The sequence below is a fragment of the Mustela putorius genome, unplaced genomic scaffold (genome assembly GCF_011764305.1).
Source record: "Mustela putorius furo isolate JIRA1106 unplaced genomic scaffold, ASM1176430v1.1 tig00003898_pilon_pilon_pilon, whole genome shotgun sequence".
Lineage (NCBI taxonomy): Eukaryota > Metazoa > Chordata > Mammalia > Carnivora > Mustelidae > Mustela > Mustela putorius.
Window position 1 is genome coordinate 7,597,850 of NW_025422047.1, and position 24,625 is coordinate 7,622,474.

The 24,625-nt window shown below is 37.3% G+C and overlaps 1 protein-coding gene across 3 annotated transcripts in view; it reads left to right on the forward strand.

The window, feature by feature from the left end:
- The window catches only part of KNL1 (kinetochore scaffold 1), a 75,756-nt gene that overhangs the window by 12,294 nt on the left and 38,837 nt on the right, over nt 1-24,625 (forward strand). For all 3 annotated transcript variants that reach the window (XR_006602855.1, XM_004751112.3, XM_013055420.2), the window contains exons 2-9: nt 9-62; nt 1,178-1,217; nt 2,117-2,176; nt 6,739-6,800; nt 18,293-18,345; nt 18,612-18,645; nt 21,141-21,178; nt 24,140-24,192. Coding sequence is in view for 2 of the 3 variants with exons in the window: in XM_004751112.3 (XP_004751169.1) it covers nt 28-62; nt 1,178-1,217; nt 2,117-2,176; nt 6,739-6,800; nt 18,293-18,345; nt 18,612-18,645; nt 21,141-21,178; nt 24,140-24,192 (375 nt within the window). In the remaining variant the exon portion in view is untranslated. The remainder of the gene's footprint in view (nt 1-8; nt 63-1,177; nt 1,218-2,116; nt 2,177-6,738; nt 6,801-18,292; nt 18,346-18,611; nt 18,646-21,140; nt 21,179-24,139; nt 24,193-24,625) is intronic.

The window sequence follows — 24,625 nt, forward strand, 5'->3', positions numbered from 1 at the left end:
TGTTACAGAAAAAGGTTTTCTTCAAAAATGGATGGGATGTCTTCAGAGGCTAATGAAGAAAAGTAAGTTCATGTAGGATAGCTAAAAATGTTAAACTTTTTATCAGCGAAAGATACTTTTCCTTTTAGAAACACCTATTGATAACTTCTGAAATTTTTTCCCATTCTGTTCTATGGAAAAGTAGTAAGTGTCACAAAATCATAGCTCTCTTTGCCATATCTTTGTGTTTATATATCTAGAGTCAGAACTAAGAAGGACTTTAGAGACCACCTCCCATCCCTTCAATTTAAGGATGGGAAAATTAAGGCCCAAGGAAATAAAATGAAAGGTCTAAAATTGGCATTACAAACTGGTGGTCTGTTTATAGTCTACAGACTTCCCCCGCCACTGCCAAACAGTGTTTTTAAATTATTTAATTAGCTGCTAAAATTTTCTCTTGAAAAATTGAGTGTAGGGGCACATAGGTGGCTCAGTTGGCTGAGCATCCAACTCTTGATTTTTGGCTCAGGGCATGATATCTGGGTCACGAGATTGAGCCCCACATGAGGCTCCATGCTAAGTGCAGAGTCTGTTGAGATTCTCTCTCTATCCCTCTGCTCCGTCCCCTGCTTGTGCAAGCTCTCTCTCTATTTCTCTCTAAAATAAATAAATAAAATCTTAAAGAAAAAGAAGAAGAAAGAAAAAGAAAAATTAAGTGTGGTGACACTGGGCTCATATTCTTGTGGCAACAGCTAACCTGATCAGAGTAATGACTATGACCATTAGACCAACCCTGAAGTGTCCATTATCATCTCAACACCACATATTTTTCTTGCATCTTCTGTTTGGCCTCCATAAGTACTTGAATTTTCAAAACCTGATTTCAAACTCACACAGTAGTAAAACCAGAGTTAGAGTCTCTTGATTTATGATCCACTTATCTTAAAATTGTACCTCTGTAAATATAGTACATTATATTGTGCTGATTGTTTTACAAGAGATATTCTTAGAGTATACAATATATATTTTAAAACACTGACCTTCTAAATACCAACTTTTATGTCTTATAAATTTTGCTAAGAAACAGTGATGCCATGTGTTAAGTGAAAGCGATAGCCAATTTAAAAGCATGTAAAAGATGCTGCGATGATGGCTTTTGAAAATTCAGTCTTTTACTAATGTGTCTATAAATTTGCAGTGACAATATGGACAGACCTGTTAGAAGACGACATTCTTCGGTAAGAAACACTTGAGTTCATAATTATTACTTTTTATTGAATGATGAATGTATGTAGCAGGAATTTTTACTGTAACATCACCATCCTACTCCCGTTGGCTTCTGTTGATCTCTGGATACTCAAATATTTACCTGGTTACACAATTCTATATTTCATGGTAATTTTATGAATTATATGCCATGTAAATGATACTTTAATAAAGTTTAAGAATATATTTAAATAGTGGAGCAAGACACAAAAAGTCCAACTCAAACTGATTTAAGCACAAAATTTATTGGGTTTTGAAATTGAAAAATCCAAAGATAGGGATGACTTTTGGCACAACGTAACTGACCATGGGTTCCAATAATATCACAAGGTTAGGATTTTCTCTCACTTTTCTACTCTGACTGGTTCCTCTGGGTAATCTCCATTTTTGTACAAGCCTCTCCCCTGATTACTACAGTACCTCTAGCTCTCCCAAGTTCCAGTTTCAACTCCTAAAAGAAAAAGTGTCTATTTCCTCAAGATAAAACAAAAACAAAGGACTTAGGATTGAATTATATTGGCTCAACTGTCTTATTATGGGTCAAGTCCTCCTTCCTGAACCACTCACTATTGATGAGAGAATATCATGTGCACATTATTCTAGACCAGGGCTACATGTTGTGCCCTAGGGTTGGGGTGGAGCTTCACCCAGAACACATGGGATGAGAGTGATAATCAGGAAGGTGGGCAGGGAGAAGGGAATAGATGCCAGATATTTAAACCAACCACAAAGTATAACACTGAACAATATGAATTTGAGGAGTTTTAAAGGTTTTCACAGAAATTTTAACATCTTTACCTTTCTCCTGTGGTGCAATTTGAACTGATTATTAATATTAATCCCATATTTTCTTGAATTCTAATTTTTCTAGATCTTGAAGCCCCCAAGGAGTCCTCTTCAGGACCTTAGAGGTGGGAATGAAACAGTTCAGGTAAGTCTCTAGTGCAAATGCTTTATGAATGACTATTTTCAATGATAGTTTTAATAGGAACTTTTTTACCTATATGAAGAGAGAACATCATAAATGATTTCTAGTTGAATGTGTACAAGTAAGTATTCAGTGGCAATCAGATTAAAATCCAAACTTTTGAGTAAGCTGGAATTCTTGATTTTTAAGCCCAGTTTACTTTTCTAGCCTTTCTTGCCACTGAGCCATCCAGGCATCCCACTTTCCTTTTTTTTTTTTTAAAGAAATATATTAGTCTCTATTAGTTTCAGTATGTACTAGGATGGTATTATTATCTATATTAAGCTCAAGTCCACTTGTTTTGCCTGCTAAGGTGTTAATAGAGAGGATGAACATTCCTGATTTTTATAGTAAGACATACGCAGTTATTAAGAATTTACATGGTAAAAGTCTATGTGGATTTTGTTTGTTTCTCTGTCATTTGCTTTTTGTATTTGGTATTTATGTGAGTATAAAGGTTTGCTCTTGTTAATGAAGATGAGGGAAATAAAAACATCATTTTATACTCAAGAGATTCTCAGACTCACTAATCATTAGAAGACTGCAAGTCAAAACCACAGTGAGATATCACCTCATACCTACTACAGTGGCTATTGTAAAACAAACAAACAAACCAGAAAATAACAAGTGCTGGCTAAGATGTGGAATAATTGGAACTCTGGTACACTGTTAGTAGAAGTAAAATGTTGTAGCCACATGGAAAACAGTATGGTCGTTCCTCAAAAAATTAAAATAGAATTACCATATGATCCAGCAATTTCACTTGTGGGTATATACCCGGAAGAATTGAAAGCAGGGTCTGGAAGAGACTTATACCCCTGTCATAGCAGCATTATTCACAGTAGGCAAAAGGTAGAAGGAAAACAATGTCCATTGACAGATGAATGGATAAACAAAATGTGGTATCAGTGGTATATTATTTGGCCTTAAAAAGAAGGAAGTTCAGGGACGCCTGGGTGGCTCAGTTGGTTAAGCAGCTGCCTTCGGCTCAGGTCATGATCCCAGCGTCCTGGGATCGAGTCCCACATCGGGCTCCTTGCTCAGAGGGGAGCCTGCTTCTCCCTCTGCCTCTGCCTGCCACTCTGTCTGCCTGTGCTCGCTCCCCCCCACCCTCTGATAAATAAATAAAATCTTAAAAAAAAAAAAAGAAGGAAGTTCTGACACACAGTACAGCAAAGATGAATCTTTTTTTTTTTTTTTTTAAGATTTTATTTATTTGACAGAGAGAGATGACAAGCAGGCAGAGAGGCAGAGAGAGAGGAGGAAGCAGGCTCCCTGCTGAGCAGAGAGCCTGATACGGGGCTCGATCCCAGGGCCCTGAGATCATGACCTGAGCAGAAGGCAGCGGCTTAACCCACTGAGCCACCTAGGCGCCCCACAAAGATGAATCTTAAGGACATTATGCTAGGTGAAATAAACCAATCACAGAAAGACAAATATAGAGCTCCCCTGATTATTACAGTACCTATAACACCTGGGTGGTTCTGTTGGTTAAGTGTTTGACTCTTGGTTTCAGCTCAGGTTACACTGTCAGGGTCATGAGATTGAGCCCTGCATCAGGCTTCATGCTCAGTGTGGAATATGCTTTAGATTCTCTCTCTCCTGGGCACCTGGGTGGCTCAGCTGCTTAAGCAACTGCCTTTGGCTGAGGTTGTGATACTGGAGTACCAGGATCGAGTCCCACATCGGGCTCCCTGCTTGGCGGGGACTCTGTTTCTCCCTCTGACCTGTCCCCTCTCATGATCTCTCTCTCTCTCTCTCTCTCATCCTCCCCTCCCCCAAATAAATAAATAAATACAAATCTTTAAAAAAAAAAAAAAAAAGATTCTCTCTCCCTCTCTTCCTTTGCCCTTCCCTCTGCTCTCTATCTCTCTGTCAAAAAAAAAAAAAAAAGACAAATACGTTATGATTCCATTTACAAATTACCTAATCAAATTCATAGAGGCCAAAAGCTAGGAGATTGGACTTGTTTAATGGATATGGAGTTGCAGTTTTGCAGGATGAAAAGAATTCCAGAAATTGGTTTTACAACAGTGTATACCTACTTAACATTACTGAACTGTATCCTTAAAAATGGTTAAGATGTATTATAGTAAATAAATTAGCTAGTCACAGAAGGACAAATACTGCATGATACCACTTATATGAGCTTATATGAGGTATCTGAAATGGTCAAACTCATAGAAGCAGAGAGCACAACATTGATTGCTAGGGCTATAAAGAAGGGCAAAATGGGGGTTGCTAACAACAGGTATGAAGTTTCAGTTATACAAAGTAAGTTCTAGAAATCTATACAGCTTTGTGCCTATAATTAACAGTATTGTATTATACACTTAAAAATTTGTTGAGAGAATAGACCTAAAGAGTTCTGACCACTTTTAAATAAAAATTAAATTTGTTAAAGATTTATTTGTTTGAGAGCAGAGGGAAAGGGCAGAGGGAGAAGAGAGAGAATCTCAAGCAGACTCCATGCTGAGCTCTGCAGAGCCCAATGCAGGGCTCAATCTCATGACCCTGAGATCATGACCTGACCTGAAACCAAGAGTTGGATGTTGTTATCAACTGCTGACCTGAAACCAAGAGTTGGATGTTGTTATCAACTGAGCCACTCAAGCATCCCATAAAATTTAATTTAAAAACTGGTTAAGATGCTAAATTTTGTTATATGTGTTTTACCATCGTTAAATTTTTTTCTTAAATCGTAAAAATATAGTATAGTAAGTTTACCATAACAGTCTGCATATCACTTGCTCTGTCCCCAGTCTTTGTTCCTCTCCCCCCGCCCCAAGGTTTTATTTATTTATTTATTTGAGAGAAAGAGAAAGAGAGAATGAGCAGGGAGAGGGACAGAGGAAGAAGGACAAGCAGACTCCCTGAGCAGGGAGGCTGAAATGGGGCTCGATCCCAGGATCCTGGGAACATAACCTGAAGTGACCAAGACCCTTAACCTACTTAGCTGCCCAGGTACCCCATTCTTATTCTTAATAGCAAAACAATTGTTCATTTATTTTATTTTATTTTTTTTAAAGGATATATATATTTTTAAAGATTTTATTTATTTATCAGAGAGAGAGGGGGAGAGAGCAAGCACAGGCAGACAGAATGGCAGGCAGAGGCAGAGGGAGAAGCAGGCTCCCCGCTGAGCAAGGAGCCCCATGTGGGACTCGATCCCAGGATGCTGGGATCATGACCTGAGCCAAAGGCAGCTGCTCAACCAACTGAGCCACCCAGACGTCCCAACTGTCGTTCATTTAAAAGGAGAGAGAAAAAGTAAGGGACAGTAATCAACTTCCTTAAATATATGTTGTTTGTGTTGGTATGGAAAATCATATTCATGCTTTTTAAGTGCATTGAGATATTTCAGAGAAATAAATGATTACCAAAATTAATAATACCACATTAACTCAGAATAAGACTTGGTCTCTGTCAATAGTACTTTGAAGACCTAATTTACAGTAGTTTCAGTAAGAATCATACCATATAAGGAAACAATAAACAAAACTGAAAAGCAACCTGTGGAATGGGAGAAGATATTTGCAAATGACATATCAGATAGAGGGCTAGTACCCAAAATCTATAAAGAACATGTCAAACTCAACACCCAAAAAAGAAAAAATCCCATCAAGAAATGGGCAAAAGATATGAATAGACATTTCTCCAAAGAAAACATACAAATGGCCAACAGAAACATGAAAAAAATGCTCAGTAACACTCATCATCAGGGAAATACAAATAAAAACCACAATGGGATACCACCTCACACCAGTCAGAATGGCTAAAATTAACAACTCAGGAAACAACAGATATTGGGGAGGAGGTAGAGAAAGGGGAACCCTTTACACTGTTGGTGGGAATGCAAACTGGTGCAGCTACACTGGAAAGCAGTATGAAGGTTCCTCAAAAATTTAAAATTAGAACTACTCTGTGACCCAGAAATTACCCTATGACGTATTTATCCAAAGAATACAAAGAGAGTGATTCAAAGGGGCACGTGCACCCCAATGTTTATAGCAACAATGTCCACAATTATGAAGATACGGAAAGAAAAATACAGATGTCTATTGACAGTTGAATGGGTAAAGAAGATGTGGTGTACACACACACACACACACTGGAATATTACTCAGCCATTGAAAAGAATGAAATCTTGCCATTTGCAATGATGTGGATAGAACTAGAGGGTATTATGCTAAGCAAAATAAGTCAGAAAGACAAATACCATGTGATTTCATTCATGTGGAATTTAAGAAACAAAACATGAACATAAGGGAAGGAAAAGAAAAAATAAGATAACAGTAAGAGGCAAACCATAAGAGTCTCTTAACTATAGGGAACAAACTGAGGGGAGGTATTGGAGGGAATGCAGTGATTTGGGTGAGAGGCAATAAGGAGCACTTGATGTAATAAGCACTAGGTGTTATATGCTATTGATAATAACTAAACTCTACCCTGAAACTAACAATGCACTCTATGTTAACTGACTTGAATTAAAAAAGAAAATTATACCATATACTCTCTGCCCTTAGGAATCTAATGCTTTGAGAAATAAGAAAAGTTCTCGTCGAGTCAGCTTTGCAGATACTATAAAGTAAGTTGGAAGGAAGAATGATTAAAATGTTAAAGGTAATGATTTTTTGTGCATAAAACCAGGTATGTTAGTAATAACTGACTTGGGTAATCTGGGTTTTAATTACATATGCATTAGAGAATTATTATTTAAATGGTTTTTATATTATGCTTGAGAAACATTAAAAGCATCACCTCTAATAAATCAGAAACAAAACAGCTGTATCTTACCACTGTTAATTTAAGTTTGTACTAAATGTGCTAATAAAAATAGAAGAAGTGGAGGGGCACCTGGGTGGCTCAGTGGGTTAAGCCTCTGCCTTCAGCTCAGGTCATGATCTCAGGATCCTGGGATTGAGCCCCATATCGGGCTCTCTGCTCAGCAGGGAGCCTGCTTCCCCCATTCTCTCTGCCTGCCTCTCTGCCTGCCTCTCTGCCTATTTGTGATCTCTGTCTGTCAAATAAATAAGTAAAAATATTAAAAAAAAAAAAAAAGAGGAAGTGGAGTTCTGAAAATTGGAAAGTGGGGATAAATGATAAATCTGTTACCTTTTGTAGATTAAATGCTTGTATATTAGGAAAATATAAGAATATCAATGGAAATACCTGTACAGAAAAGTAGCAAGATACAAAATTATTATATGAAAATTAATATATTTCCTATTTATTTATTTATTTTTATAAAGATTTTTATTTATTTGTTAGAGAGAGAGAGATACAGAGCGCAAGCACAGGCAGACAGAGTGGCAGGCTAGAGGCAGAGGGAGAAGCAGGCTCCCTGCCAACCAAGGAGCCCAATGTGGGACTCGATCCCAGGACGCTGGGATCATGACCTGAGCCGAAGGCAGCCGCTTAACCAACTGAGCCACCCAGGCGTCCCAATATATTTCCTATTTATATAAATAATAACCAGATAGAAGATAAGTGTGTGTTTTCTCCATTGTGTTATATTTTCTTGCTATGTATTTAATAATAAAAGCATAAAAGGATAAACCATTACTGAAGAGTACTAAAAAATTGTGCAAATGAAGTTTATAACAAGTTCCTGAATAAAAAGATTCAACATCACTGGGGTGCCCGGATGGCTCAGTCTCTTAAGCATTGGCCTTCAGCTGGGGTCATGATCCCAGGGTTATGGGATCGAGTCCCACTTTGGGCTTCCTGCTCAGTAGGAAGCCTATCCTCTCTCTCCCTCTGCTCCCCTGCTCCTGCTTTCTCTCATTCTCTATCTCAAATAAATGAATAAAATCTTTAAGAAGAGGGGGAAAAAAAAGAATTGTACTTTCTAGCATTATGAATTCTCATCTTGGGCTTTTGTTTATTGCTTTTTGATCCAAATTCTACCTAGACTAATAATAAGATTTTTGCCTTTTCTGTGTTTTGATTTCATTTGCCTGGTATACCTTTGTATATAGTTTCACCATGTCTGAGCAATGAATGGTATTCTGTATGTGACATCTTTTGGTTGCTGGGAAATTCCAAACCATAGATACATAACATCTTTTTTGTTGTTGGTTGATAGTAATTTTAATTGTTTCATAACTTTTTCTATTAATCTATTATCCATAAATTAGTCAATGTCTTCCAGATATACATGAGTTGTCAATATTTCATATATGTTGAATTTTGAAAAAAGAAAAATCATGGTAAGATTTGGTATAATCAAAGACTAGCTGTTTCCTGCCAGTAAAATTCCCTAGGTGGTGTATTCCTTGGTAAAATTCCTTGCTACTGAGTTCTTGGGTCTTGGCCTTGGCTTTGCAGACTCCATATTTTTTGTTTTTATCAAAAATGGGTCATCTTATAGAGATGGGCTTATACTTAACAGATTCACTAGAAATTCGTGTATAAATAGAATGCTACTACTAAAAACATCATGAGAAACAAATGAATCTGAGTACTGAGTAGTTAGTACTTTCCTTAGAAACATTCTACCTAAAAAAAATAAATTATAATATAATGTAAATATGGCTTATTGATTATGGAATCTGTGCTATTACTTATTTGGAATATTCTGAATGTTTAATGGCACCAGGCCCTGAAATGTAATTTATCCATCTCCATAAGAGCTACATACACATCTATTGCAAAGCCTTGGATGCTTCTGTCTGTTTACTCTTTGAATAGGTATGGCCAAGATTTGATTTAATAAATCATTTTCTCCTGTTTCAGACTGACTTTTCTTTTACATGTTTTCTTTAGGTGTTTTCTGGTAATGTAAAATTAGCCAGATTTAATTTTCTGTTGGGCATTGATTATTCCCTGTGTTTGTTAGATTATTTTGTATAAATTACCTTTTTCTTTTCTTTCTTTCTTTCTTTTTTTTTTTTTTTAAAGATCGTATTTATTTGTCAGAGAGAGAGCAGGAGCACAAACAGGAGGAGTACAGAGGGAGAAGGAGGCTCCCTGCCGAGCAAGGAGCCTGATGAGGGCTCGATACCAGGACCCTGTGATCACAACCTGACTTGAAGGCAGATACCCAACCATCTGAGCCACCCAGGCGCCTCTGAATTAAAAATTTTTGAAGATTTATTTATTTATTTTAGAGAGACAGAACACAGGGGCTGGTGTGGACAGAGGGAGAGGGAGAATCCCGAGCAGACTCCCCCACTGAGCACAGAGCCCTGCACTGGGCTTAATCTCAGGACCTGGAAATCATAACCCAAGCCAAAATCAAGTCTGATTGTTTACCAACTGAGCCTTGAATTAAGGGGTGCTTGGGTGGCTCAGTCAGTTGAGCATGCTACTCCTGATCTTGGGGTCTTGAATTTCAGACCCACATTGGGTGTAGAAATTACTTAAAAAAGAAAAAACCACAAACTTAAAAAAAAGAGAAAAAACTTAGTAACCACATACATACACATACACAAAAAGAGACAAAAATTTCACATTTCATATTTAAAACATTTTTTTTTAATTTAGTCAGTAACCATTCTTAATTAAAGTAGTTAAGCCAAATTACATTTGTTAAATTTAGTACACCCATTCTTCCTTTATTGTTGGGTAAATTTAACTGTATTGTAGATTTTTGTTTTGTTTTAATCAAAGATGGGTGTAAGGTTTTATTAAATGGTTGTAGAGCATCTATTAAAATAGCTATAGAATTTTTCACACTTTAATATGATAAAAAACTTTTTGGATGTTGGATTATCTCTGTATTCCTGGGATAAATCCAATGTATTATTAAATACTGTTTTAAAACATTACTAGATTCAAGGCACCTATATAAGGGAAGTGGGGGTATAAAAAGAGAGGTCATTGGAAAGTTTAACAAAAAAAGACTTCCAATTTTCCCCCCTTTTTTCTCCATTTTATGATTGAAAATCTATAACATACACAAAAGTAGGGAAAGTACTCTGAAAACTCAGGCCATTTAGCAGTTACAGTAGTTGTCAATTGTGGCCACTTTTGTTATACTATCCCCCCCCCCCATTTACTTCTCTTTCCACCTCCCACTGAATTATTTTCATGTGAATCCCAGATATTTCACTAGTTATATCTTTAAAAGATATAGAATATTTTTTAAAAGTATGTTCACAATACTATTTTCAAATCTTTTAAATGCTTGCAGTAATTCCATGGTATCATCAAATATCTTGCCACTGTTCACATTTTTTCTGAGATATTTGGTATGATTCAGTATCCAAACAAAGTTAACATATTCCATTTAGTTCGTATGTGTCTTAAATCTCCTAATCTCTTGGTACCCTCTTCCTTTTTTTCTTATAATTTATTCTTTTTCTTTTTAAGATTTCATTTATTTGACAAAGCAAGAGACCACAAGTAGGGGAACAGCAGAGGGGGAGGGAGAAGCCGACTTCCCACTGAGCAGAGAGACCAACAAAGGGCTCCATATCAGGACCCTGGGATCCTGACCTGAGTTGTAGGCAGAAGCTTAACTGAATGAGCCACCCATGCACCCCCTTATAATTTTTCTTTTAAAATCATTCTGGATTTTACTGATTATACCCACATGGAATAATATTGTGTAATATATTACTCAGATTTGCTGCCAATTGGGTATTCTATCTGGAATGCTTGACTTGCCTTAAACCAAATGATTTCCACAAGAATTCTTCCTGTGCTTTCATCAGACAGCACTTGATTATCAGTTATCTTTTTTGTGATGTTAACAGCCATTGATGATCATTGCCTAGATCCATTATTTCTTTAGAGTTTGCTAATTGATAATAATCTCATTCTGTTTCTGCATTATGGTTCATATGGGAAAGTCATGTTAAATTTTGGGGGAGGGGTATCTTTATTTACTAGTTTCAGTATAATATGTTTGCTTCCTAGTATCCTTTAAAGTTGACTAATAAGGACTTTTTTCCAAATATCTTTACTTAAATATCTAAATATCTAAATCATGAACTTAAAAACATATTTAATGTGTTTAATCTGTTATAGTTAGTATTTTTATTGATACTCAAATTATTCTATCTTTGATGAGTGAAATCTCTTCAGATTAGTTTCTGATCTTTTGACATAACTCCAGTAATCTTTGATAGTGTCTTTGCTTTACAGTATACCAAGATATTCATGTTCATTTTACGTATTATCTGACTCAGACCTAGATGCAATAGGTTCTTTTCACTAATGAATTAATCATTGTTTCTAGGCTGTTCTGTTACCAAATCTATCAATTTACCTATTTACGACAGCTGTTAACTCAGGAGACAAATGGGTGAACCCTGGCTCACTGTGGCAGCCAACTCCTTCACCCTAGGGAAGCCAGAGAGGGCTGGACAAATTTAAAGCATAGCACCTGGCTGGGTTTGTCAACAAACTTGGATAAATTCATCACAAGAGAAGCCAATAACTCAAGAGGCAGAGGTTTGAAAAAGAGAAAGGGAGAAATTTATTTGGAGTGCTGGCAGCTGGGGAAGGTGGCAGGCTTAAATCTTAACAATTGACCTCTCCGCCTACAAGATGGACACCTAGAGTTTTTTAATGAGGAGAGATTCAGGAGTGTGTGTACAAGACAGCAGGCAACATGTCATCATAGGTGGAGGTCAGTATGTGTTCATGGTCATGGGCAGGGAAGGGGACACATGGAATGTCATCTTCTAGGTATTCTGTTGCTATCAGGGTTTTTCTGGTCTGGCATCTTTGGGTTTTCAGGTCATTGCAAAACACCTTCATCAATGCCTCAAGAGAGTACAATAAAAAATAAATACAGTGGGGGCGCCTGGGTGGCTCATTGGGCTAAACATCCAGTTCTTGATTTCAGCTCAGGTTATCATCTCAAAGGTCATGAGATCCAGCCCCATGTTGGGCTCTGTGCTGAGAATATTTTAAAAAATATTCTCTCCTTCCTAGAAGCAACTTCTTTTATTTTCCTTTTAGATTTAAAAAAAAAAAAATTTTTTTTTTAAGATTTTCTTTATTTATTTGAGAGAGAGAGTACAAGAGTGAGAGAGAGAGCAGGAGCTGGGGGAGGGAGGGTTGAGCAGAGAGCCTGATATGGGACTGGGTCCCAGGACCCCAAAATCATAATTTGAGCTAAAGGCAGATGTTTCACCAACTGAGTCACCCAGGCACACCTTCTGCTTAGATTTTGAAAACTTGGTGATCTTGAGGATCTTGAATGTGCCTTTCTTTTGAATTATTTTTCCAGTAAAATTATGTCATTTCAATAATCACATTTTTTTAGTGTATTTATTTTTAAGTAATGTCTTTACCCAATGTGGGGTTTGAACTCATGACCCTGAGATCAAGAATCACATGTTTCCAGTTGAGCCAAGGAGGTACCCCTGAAATTATCATATTGGAATGATCATTTTACTGTAAGATCACCTGTGTCAAATCATTGAAAGTGGGTTTATATATGTCAAAATTTGATTTTTTATTAATAGCTAATATTATTGAATATTTACAGTGTTAGGTATGCTACTATATGCATTCATTGCTCATTGAATCCTAACAGTCATATCTCATTTTATGAATGAGGAAACTGAGGCTTAGTTTAAATAGCTTGTTCAAGTTCCCATACTTTTTAAGAGGTAGGGCTCAGACTTTGGACTGTTTCTCATCAGACTATTCTTAATCCTTATATTCTTGTATTTTTCACATTGTTGGTATTTTTCCTCTCATTACCCTTATTATTTGTAGGATTAGACTGTATTTTCTAGGTCTGTCTGATTTTTCTTTTTTTAAGATTTTATTTATTCATTTGACAGACAGAGATCACAAGCAGGCAGAGAGGCAGGCAGAGAGAGAGGAGGAAGCAGGCTCCCTGCTGAGCAGAGAGCCCGATGTGGGGCTCAATCTCAGGACCCTAGGATCATGACCTGAGCCGAAGGCACAGGCTTTAACCCACTGAGCCACCGAGGCGCCCCTGATTGTTATTTATTTTTAAAGATTTTATTTATTTATTTGAGAGAGAGAGAGTGAGAGTGAACATGAAAGGGGAGAAGGTCAGAGGGAGAAGTAGACGACCTCCGCCAAGCTGGGAGCCCAATGCGGGACTTGATCCCAGGACTCCAGGACCATGACCTGAGCTGAAGGCAGTGGCCTAACCAACTGAGCCACCCAAGTGCCCTGTCTGATTGTTATTATAATGCTTCTCTTCCTGTTTCCCTTTTTTTTTTTTTAAAAAAAGATTTGCTGTTTATTCTGTTTATTTGGCTTGTTTTATAATGAGCTTGGTTAATAAACATTTCTGGAAGTCAACAGGGAACTTTGGAAACCAAAAGAGTAACTAGCATAGAATTCTTATCCTGTTTATCCATATTATATATATACATATATGAGTAAATGGCATTTTCTACTCAAATTTGTGTTTTTGATGATGGAATGTTACAATGAGAAGTACCCTGGGGTGCTTGGCTGGCTCAGTTGGTAGAGTATGCGACTTTATCTTGATCTCAGGGTCATAAGTTCAAGCTCTATGTTGGGGGTAGAGTTTACTTAAAAATAATAACAATAAATTATGGGACACCTGGGTGGCTCAATCGGTTAAGCATGTGACTTTGGCGAAGGTCATGATCTTGCAGTCCTGGGATCCAGCCCTGTGTGAGCCTGCTGTAGGCTCCATGCTCAGCTGGGAGTCTTCTTGTCCCTCTGCATCCTTTCCCCGCTAACCCCCACTCATTTTCTCTCTCTGATCAACAAGTAAATTGTTTAAAAATAATAATAATAATGATAAATTTAAAAAATAAATAAGTAGGATCACCTGTGTGGCTCAATTGGTTAAGTATCTGACTCTTGATCTTGGCTCATGTCTTGATCTCAGTCTTTTATTGTGAGTTCAAGCCCCATATTGGGCTCCATGCCTGGAGCCTACTAAATAAGTAAGTATAGTCCAGACTGTATGTTTTAGTGAGAAAGTTAAAGCCAGGGACATAATATGACTTTCCCAAGGTAATATAAATAGTGACAGAACCACAATTGTAAAATAGGTCTCCTGACTCCTAGTCTACTGGTTTTTCCACTTCTTCTGATAAACTTTCCCAAAGACTACTAAACTTAGTCCACCCTTTTCTTTCCTTGGATATAATCTATTCATTATACTTACTTTCCTTTAAAATGGCTCCGGGGTGTTGAAAGGAATTTCAGGTTCCAAACAAAAAAAACTGGAACAATTCTAACTTAATACTAAATAGTCCCTAGTTCAAGTCATTTAACAGAGCATTAATTTCCTCCTTTTTTAAGGATGAAAATAATAGTCCTTACATATCTCATAGTGTTACTGCATGGCCAAAATAAGACAGTATATATTATCACAAATAGTGTCAATCTAACACTATTATATTTAACACTATTGTATTCTATTTAACACTATGATATTATCACAAATAGTGTCATTAAACAATGAGTAGTGTTTCAAAAGATTATCTTTGTTAAATAGATTAATTGAAAAAGAACTGTAGGATTCTAGATGTAGAAACAAGCATCATAAAACTCTCTTAATAATTCCCAGCTCACTGAATTGTTAGAATTAACCTATATTTTCCATTACCCTTGTAAAATATACTGATATCTATAGCACAAAGAATGCTCTTTCCTATCCATAAACTTCAGATCCTGAGAATCGATTGATAGGCTTACCAAGAAGTATTTGTCTTGTTTATCTAGTTGAAGTTGTTGTAATTGCATAATTTAACTTAATATTAGATAAACTGATGAGAATTAGTTCAAAGACAAAGTTATTTCTGTGAACATTGTAAGGAACAGCTAGGGAAAACGTGATAAATGTGAGTTTATTTTTAAAAATTCTTTCAAATTTCGTATGGCTGAGACAACCACAGGGAAATCTTTCATGAAAACCTAGAAGGATTCTTTGTTCATATTACTTGAAAGTTTCTTTGTTGGGGGGGCGCCTGGGTGGCTCGGTGGGTTAAAGCCTCTGCCTTCTGCTCAGGTCAGATCCCAGGGTCCTGGGATCGAGCCCCGAGTCAAGCTCTCTGCTCCACAGGGAGCCTGCTTCCTCCCCTCTCTCTCTGCCTGCCTCTCTGCCTACTTGTGATCTCTCTCTCTCTGTGTCAAATAAATAAAATCTTGGACGCCTGGGTGGCTCAGTTGGTTAAGCAGCTGCCTTCGGCTCAGGTCATGATCCCAGCGTCCTGGGATCGAGTCCCACATCGGGCTCCTTGCTCCGCAGGGAGCCTGCTTCTCCCTCTGACTCTGCCTTCCACTCTGTCTGCCTATGCTCGCTCTCGCTCACTCTCTCTCTGATAAATAAATAAATAAAATCTTTTAAAAATAAATAAATAAATAAATAAATAAATAAAATCTTTAAAAAAAAGAAAAAGTTTCTTTGTTGGGACTCCTGTGTGGCTCAGTTGGTTAAGCATCTGCCTTCAGTTCAGGTCGTGATACCAGGGTCCTGGTATCTAGCCCTACGTCAGGCTCCTTGCTTCCTCTGCCTGCCACTCCCCTCGCTTGTGCTCTTTCTCTCTCTCTCTGTCAAATAATAAAATCTTTTTAAAAAGTTTCTTTGTTTATTCCACCTTATAAATACACTAAAATTGTATCAGTAGATCCTCTCAAAAGTAAAGATTTCAGATTGACATTCAGAAATTTGCAAATTAAAAAAATATTGCAAATTAAAATCCACTATGTGTTTTAATTTTTTTAAATATTTAAATTTTGTTGGATTCAGATAAGATTCTTCATTTTAAGTTTTTTTTTTTTTATTAAAGGACCAACTACTGATACTGCTCATATTGAATAAAAAGCTTTCTATTCTATTGTAAATCATTTGAAGAAAAGTTGTTTCAAGTATTGGTTTGTAGTTATAAACTCGGGTTTTGAAATCAGACAGATTTGGGTTTGCATTTTGGCTTTGCCACTTGTTGGGTATATGACCCTGGAAGTTACTTAACCTTTATGACCTTCAATATCTACACCTGCAAAATAACATGATAATTGTTATAATCATTTTTTTTTTTTTTTAAGATTTTATTTATTTGGGCCGCCTGGGTGGCTCAGTGGGTTGGGCCTCTGCCTTCAGCTCGGGTCATGGTCTCAGGGTCCTGGGATCGAGCCCCGCATCAGGCTCTCTGCTCAGCGGTGAGCCTGCTTCCCCCTCTCTGCCTGCCTCTCTGCCTACTTGTGATCTCTCTCGCTCTCTGTCAAATGGATAAATAAAAAATCTTAAAAAAAAAAAAGATTTTATTTATTTGACAGACAGAGATCACAAGCAGGCAGAGAGAGGAGGAAGCAGACTCTATGCTGAGCAGAGAACGCGATGCGGGGCTCGATCCCAGGACTCTGGGATCATGACCTGAGCTGAAGGCAGAGGCTTTAACCCACTGAGCCACCCAGGCACCCCAATAATTGTTATAATCATTAAAAATGTATATAAAGAACAGAGTGTTTGTCACACAGTATGTATGCAAATGTCCACTGCTTTTTTATAACTGAAACTAAATTTTCTTCTTTCTTTTTTTTTTTTGATTTTATTTATTTATCTGAAAGAGAGAGCATGAGCAGGGCAGAAAGTGTCAGAGGGAGAGGGAGAACCAGGCTCCCTGCCAAGCAGGGATCCTGATGTGGAGATGGATCCCAGAACCGTGCATTATGACCTGAGCCAAAGGCAGATGCTTAACTGACTGAGCCATGCAGGCACCCTTGTAATTGAGCAAAAATTTCTTTCTTATTAAGAATAGCTTCTCGGGGCGCCTGGGTGGCTCAGTGGGTTAAGCCGCTGCCTTCGGCTCAGGTCATGATCTCAGGGTCCTGGGATCGAGTCCCGCATCGGGCTCTCTGCTCAGCAGGGAGCCTGCTTCCTTCTCTCTCTCTCTCTCTCTGCCTGCCTCTCAGTGTACTTGTGATTTCTCTCTGTCAAATAAATAAATAAAATCTTAAAAAAAAAAAAAAAAAGAATAGCTTCTCGAGGGCACCTGGGTGGCTCAGTGGGTTAAGCCTCTGTCTTCGGCTCAGGTCATGATCTCAGAGTCCTGGGATCAAGCCCTGCATCAGGCTTTCTGCTCAGCAGGGAGCCTGCTTCCCCCTCTCTCTGCCTGCCTCTCTGCCTACTTGTGATTTCTCTCTGTGTGTATCAAATAAATAAATAAAATTAAAAAAAAAATAGCTTCTCGGGGCACCTGATGGCTTAGTGGGTTAATAAAGCCTCTGCCTTCACCTTGGGTCATGGTCCCAGGGTCCTGGGATCAAGCCCCACATCAGACTCTCTGCCTGGCGGGGAGCCTGCTTCCCCCTCTCTCTCTGCCTGCCTCTCTGCCTACTTGTGATCTCTCTCTCTCTCTCTGTCAAATAAATAAATAAAATATTTTTTTAAAAATAGCTTCTTAATAATGAATGATACTTAATATTAGAACAAAAATGAATTAGCCAGATTTTTCAAGGCAGATATCAAATGCTGCTTCCCCAAAAGCTTAATCATCCCAATCATCCCTTTCCTCTGGACTCCGTGCCACCTTATCTGAACTGTTAATAACTAAAGTCAGTGAAGTAATGTTTATAATTATTATTTCAGCTCTCTACATACAATGAAAACTCATTGAGATCAAGGATCATGTATCAGACTCTAGTATATAGCATCATGTGTGTAATGAGTGTTTAAGAAACGTTTTGTTGAACAGAGTGAATATTTTAGGTTTTTGAAAGGGATAAAATGATTTTTGTCAGAGTTCATAAAAAGCAGGTTTTAATGTAAATGAATTTTGGCATTTGAAATATTAATAGTACATGATGTAGTAAAGAGGAAGCTGAAATCAGTTATCTTTATCTCAGAACACACTATAAATTAACACCATAGGGTTCTAATTGAAAATCGCAGATTTTCAGGGGCATCTGGATGGCTCAGTTGGTTAAGTGTCAGATTCTTGGTTTCGGCTCAGGTTGTGATCTCAGAGCCTGAGATTGAGCCCAGCCTCAAGCCATACTGGGCTCCATGCTCAGCAGAGAATCTGCTTGTCCCTCTCCCTCTCCTCTTCCCCCCAGCTACCAGCCCTGCCATTGCTTGTGCCCCCATCCCAAATAAATAAATAAATAAAATCTTTTTTTTTATTGCAGATTTTCAGTAATTTTTATTTTCTTTTCTAGAGTATTCCAGACAGACTCTCATATGAAAATAGCAAGAAAGTCAGAAATTGCAGGTAAATATGTTATTGCTATCCCTGCTAAATCTGTTTTCTGTTAAATTTTACTGTAACTATTTAACCAGGTAACAGGTAAAACTGTCTTATTGCGTAAAAAGTATCCCTTGAGCTATGGGGGCAGGAAATAAGGTGGATAGTTAGTAATTTTCTTTTTTTTAAATGTTGTTAATTTTTTTTGTTGTTGTTGTTAATGTTCTTATGTAATTTTTCTAATGCCTTATCAGTATATCCTTGAACAAATTTACTTTTTATTTTATTTTTAGAAACAGAAGTGGGAGAAAATGTTTTGTTTATACAGTAAGTAAAGAAGATGTGATTCGAATTATATTTTAAAAGTTCTTTATTCCTATCAAATGCAGTGTTTTTGTTGTTGTTTTTTAAAGATTTTATTTGTGAGGTTGTTTTTTTTTAAGATTTTATTTATTTATTTGATAGAGAGAGATTACAAGTAGACAGAGAGGCAGGCAGAGAGAGAGAGAGAGAGGGAAGCAGGCTCCCTGCTGAGCAGAGAGCCCTATGCAGGACTCAATCCCAGGACCCTGAAATCATGACCTGAGCCGAAGGCAGCGGCCTAACTCACTGAGCCACCCAGGCGCCCCTCTTTTATTTGTTTTTTGACAGACAGAGATCACAAGTAGTCAGATAGGCAGGCAGAGAGAGAGGGGGAAGCAGGCTCCCCGCCAAGCAGAGAGCCCAATGTGGGGCTTGATCCGAGGACCCTGAGATCATGACACCAGCCGAAGGCAGAGGCCCAACCCACTGAGCCACCCAGGCGCTCCAAATGCAGTGATTGGTTTTTTTAAATTTATTTTAAAAATATTTTATTTATTCATTTGAGAGAGAAAGAGAGAGCATAAGCATAGGTTGCGGCAGGGGAGGAGGGGCGGGGAGTAGGCTCCCCACACTGAGCAGGGAGCCCAACACTGGGCTCAGTCCCAGGACCCTGAAATCATGACCTGAGCTGATGGCAGATGCTTAACAGACTAAGCCACCCAGGCACCCCAAATGCAATGTTTTCTAACTTAATAGTCTTTTTAAAAAATTTCTGTGACCCTTTTGTGGAATACTTAGGATTAATTTAGAAAACAGATTCTTCACAGAATTTAATATGCAGCTATCTCTGATTAAGTGTGTGCATTTTATAGCTTATCCTTTTAACAGAATGATGAAACACTCTACTTTCACAAGAAACTCCTTAAATACAGGTTAGTATGAAACAATAAAACCAAGTTTTCAGTTTTTTTCATTAGTTTTTCTTATTATATTAATATTTAGAAAAATAAATACCAATTGCTCTTAAACAAATGGAAAGATGCTTGTTTCATTCTTCATAAGAGAAATACAAAGTTAGGTTATTATTGAGATATAGTTTTTCATCTAATCAATTAAGAATATAGGTAAGGGACACCTGGGTGGTTCAATCCATTAAGCCTCTGACTTAAGGTCAAGTCATGATCACAGGGTCCAGGGATCCAGCTCCATAGTCAGCTCTCAGCAGGGGGTCTGCTTCTCCCTCTCCTTCTGCCCCTCCCCCCATTTGTAACTCCCTCTCTTTCTCAAATAAATAAATAGAACTTAAAAAAAAAGAATATAGGTAAAAAGTCACTCATTGCTAGTGGATATAAATTAAAGAAGGCTGTTGGCAGTATCACTCAAAATTTCAAATACACATGCCCTTTGATCAGTAATTTCACATCCAGGAATTTATTTCAAGATACTTGTAAATGTTTAAAATGATGAACATATAAAGTTATTCACTGCAGTGTTAATTGTAATAGCAAAGGATGTACGGGCACCTGAGTGGCTCAGTTGGTTAAGGGTCTGCCTTTGACTCTCAGGTCATTGATCCCAGGGTCCTGGAATTGAGTCCCACTTAGGGCTCCCTGCTCAGGAGGGAGCCTGCTTCTCCCTATGCCTGCTGCTTTGCCTGCTTGTGCCCCTCTCTCTGTCAAATAAATAAAATCTTTAAAAAAATAGCAAATGATGTAAAAGATCCTAAGGATCTATCAATAAGGGACTGGTTAAATAAATTATAAGTTTTCCATGTAATGGACTACTGTTGAGCTGAAAAAAATATTCTTTTTATATACTGATTCAGAAAATTCTGAATTCTTTTTATATACTGATACAGAAAATTCTTGGAGAAGCTTAGGCTTCCCACAGTTAACCACTACTGAATATAGAGCCCAGCATGGGGCTTAAACTCAACAACCTTGAGATCAAGACCTGAGCTGAGATCGAGTCGGATGCTTAACCGATTAAGCCATTCAGTGGCCCTGATAATTTTAGATGTCTTTGCAGAAACTTAAATATATATCCAAGTGCATATTTATCTTTAGTTTTTGTTCTTAGCAAGACAAAAATGAGAACACTTAATGTCTTATAGCACTTTCTATGTTGTTACATATAGATATACTTAAGTCTTTCGTAACTTGTTATATGTTTGCATCAACATTCAGTCAGCTCCTTGATGATGGATATTTGGGTTGTTTTCTTTTATTTGCTTTTTTTAAAGGCTAAACCTCTAGAAAATGAATTGCTTTGTAGGTTGTTTAAAAAAAAAAAAACCTATTTTAATAGTACTTTGAAATTGACAAAACCTTAAGACCAGTCTGTAAAGGGTCCTTTAACTGCCTTGTAATTTTTTCTGCCAGAGTTAGATGAGCCTTTTTACAGATGTCATATTTTTCTGCCAGTTACTCTATGAAAACCTTTCACCTTCCCTACTCTTTCAAATGTTGTGATTCTTGGTAATTCTTTGGGGTATAGATTTTTTAATTTTTAATTTTTAGGAGTAAGAATCCAGAAGATAACTACTGTGAGATTACTGGTGAGTATGACCAGAATACTTTTCTTACCACATAACTTTCTCTTCAGACAAATTTCATACAAAGTAATGTGTAAAAGAACTATGGGAAAAAATGTAAATAGCTCTGTTCTTTATCCAAAATCTTCAGTATGAAATTTCACAAACTTACTATTATTTCTGCCAAACCTGCTGTTCTACTTGTTTTATTTATTTATTTATTTGACACACAGAGAGAGATAGAGATCACAAGTAGGCAGAGAGGCAGGCAGAGAGAGAGGGGGAAGCTGGCTCCCCACTGAGCAGAGAGCCTGATGGAGGGCTTGATCCCAGGAACCTGAGATCATGACCTGAGCCGAAGGCAGAAGCTTAACCCACTGAGCCACCCAGGCACCCCTGTTTTCTTTATTTTGGATTCCCAGTCATTCATTCACTCAAGTCAGAAATAAAGTCATTTTTGAACTTTTTCCTCATTCCCCATATCCATTTGTCTTTACTCTCTATTCTTTGTCTTAAATATCTTGCAAATCTTTTACCTCCTTTCCATTCCTTCTGCCACTGTTTGAGTTCAAATCTTTATTATTCATTATTCTTTCATGGGCTATTATATTTAGTTTCTTATCCCTATAATCCATTCTACATATTTCTAAATCTGATATTACCTCCCAACTTAAAATTGTTCAATGACACTTTTTTCCTTATAGGGTAAAACCCACATTCTTTGGCATAGATTTTGAAAGCTCTTTAAAAATTTGACTTGACTTCTCCCACCTTATCTCTTGTCCTTTATCGATAACTTATTCTATCCCATGAGGAAGTATTTATAGATGGCCATGTCGACTTTTTTTGTGTATCTATTTGTAAATGCTGTTTTTTCTCTCTGAAGTGCCCTTTCTACTCCACGTTGCCTATCAATCCTCTCATTTTTCACCTAACCTAGTTTTTCATGTGCTTAACCTCAGTGCTATTCAGTGTAGCCAGTCCAAGGTGCCTGGAGCTGTCAGTGGAGCATGCAACTCTTGATCTCAGGGTTGTGAGTTTGAGCCCCACATTGGGTGTAGAGATTACTTAAAAATAAAATCTTAACAAAATCAAAAACAAAAACAAAGTAGCTAGTCCACAAACTGTTATAATCCATGACAGAAAAGGAGCTTACACAGAATATAAATCAACTATGGCAGTAAGCTACTGTTTAGTTATCTGACATTTTTTTCATAGCAAAGCTTTCTTGATGAAGGAAATAGCACATAACTTACATTGGCTATGGTCTCCTTATTTCTTCATGTACTAGTAACAAGCAGTTCACAGACTGGCACCACAAATCATCAAGTTGTACTGGCTTAAATGGAGCCTTTTCTGACAAAACCAAGGAGTCACTCTGTCCTGTAATGTTATAATACCCCTTTTATTTCTTAGTCTTTTGTAGAATTTATCACATTGTGTTTACTTCTGGCTCTTTAATTGAACTAGGAACTCTGAGTCCAGAAATTTTGTCTGTTTTTTGTGGCGTAGTAGGGAGTTGAGTTTTGGGACACATAATAGGTACTGAGTAAGTATTTGTTGAATAAGTGAATGAAAGCTTATTATATAAGTAAGATTTTTAACAAAAGAACTATAATTACTTCATCATATTCAGTCAAGATTGTCATAAACTCTTTAAAATGTTCCGAAGATTTTTGTGCTAAGCACTGGGTGTTATATGGAAGTGTTGAAAAATGTTTTAGAGATTTGCCTTTAAGCTTAAGTATTATAAAATATATTTCCTGTTTTATTGCAGCATCTTCGGTCCCTTCTTTATTTCCAAAGTCCATCCGTTACCCAAATCTTTAGATTTCAGTTCTAAAGTATCCTGAGTCTAATCCTTTATTTTCTTTCTCATTTTCTTTTTCCCAAACAGAAATTCTCTTCCCGTTTATATCTGCACTATTCCAGCAGTTCCTCATTGGTTCATCTTCTCTTAAATCTACTTTTTTCCTCCTTCTCTGGAGTTATTTTTATAAAATGCACATCTCATCACGGTAACGTCTGGATTCTTTAACATAGAATAAGAGATGCTTCAGAATCTTACTTTAACATTTCAGTCTCATGAATTGGTACTCTTTACCATGTACCTATACTATCCCGGAATAAAAATAAAGAAGTAAAGGGGTAAAAAAGTAGTCCAAACTTTCCACCTTTAAAATTCCCCCTTTAAAATCACCGCATCCTAAAAATATTTCAGTCACATAGGGAATACAGTAATCACAGATCTCTCTGTCCCTAAAATGGGACAATTATAAGTTGTTGTTGTTGTTTAAGATTTATTTAGGGGCACCTGGGTGGCTCACTTTGTAAAATGTCTGACTTTGGCTTAGGTTATGATCTCAGGATCTGTGATCAAGCCCCATATCAGCCTCCATGCTCAGAAGGGACTGCTTCTCTTCCTCTGCCCCTCCCCTTGCTTGTGCGCGCTCTCTCTCTTTCTCTCTCTCAAATAAAGTCTTTTTTAAAAAAAATAAAATATTTAAGAGAGAGAGAGGACACGGGATAAAAGGCAAAGGGAGAGGGAGAGAAGCAGACTCCCCACAGTATGTGGAGCCCAGTGCAGGGCTTGATCACAAGACCCTGAGATTAGGACCTGAGCCAAAATCAAGAGTTGGTGATTTAACAACCATCTGAGCCACCCAGGTACCCCCAGGGTCAATCAGAAGTCTTAATGAAATTTAATACTTAAGTCCTTATGAAGGGGAGTCCTGGGATCAAGTCCCACATCGGGCTCCCTGCTTAGCAGGTAATCTGCTTCTCCCACTGACTCTCTCCTCTCATGCTCTCTCTCTCTCATTCTGTCTTTCTCTCTCAAGTAAATAAAATCTTTTAAAAAAGATATTATTAAAATAAACTTCATAAATACTCATAAATGATGAACAATATAAGGAAAGAAAAATAAGGCTCTTGGTGATATATATTTTTTGTTATTGACTGTAGTTTTTTCCTCTTTTTCAATAGGGATGAACACATTGCTTTGTGCTCCCATTCAGACCCAGATGCAACAGAGAGAGGTATGAGTTCAAGCACATGCCTTTTATTTTATTCTCCCTTATAGTTAACACACAAAAAATTAATAGCTGTGGCATGATTTAGGGATTACTTACTCAAGTAGACCAGCATAGATTGGAAAAATTCCTACCTTTTCAGTTAAACTAAGGATAGTTCAATCATTGCCAGTTTAAATAATAGGGAAATATATTAATTATATCCGAACTTGTCAAACTTTAATGAGCATATGCAGGATTTTCTTAAAATATGGTTTCTTTTTCAGTATATCTAGGGCAGGCCCTGAGATTCTGTACTTCTAACAATTTCCTGTTGATACTAGTGCACTAGGACACAGACCATACTTTGAGTAGCAAGGAGTTAGACTGTCTCCTTACAAATAAAGCCACTGCATTAAGATTCAAAGAGAACCCAACTCCCAAGAGTAGAGTGTACTAT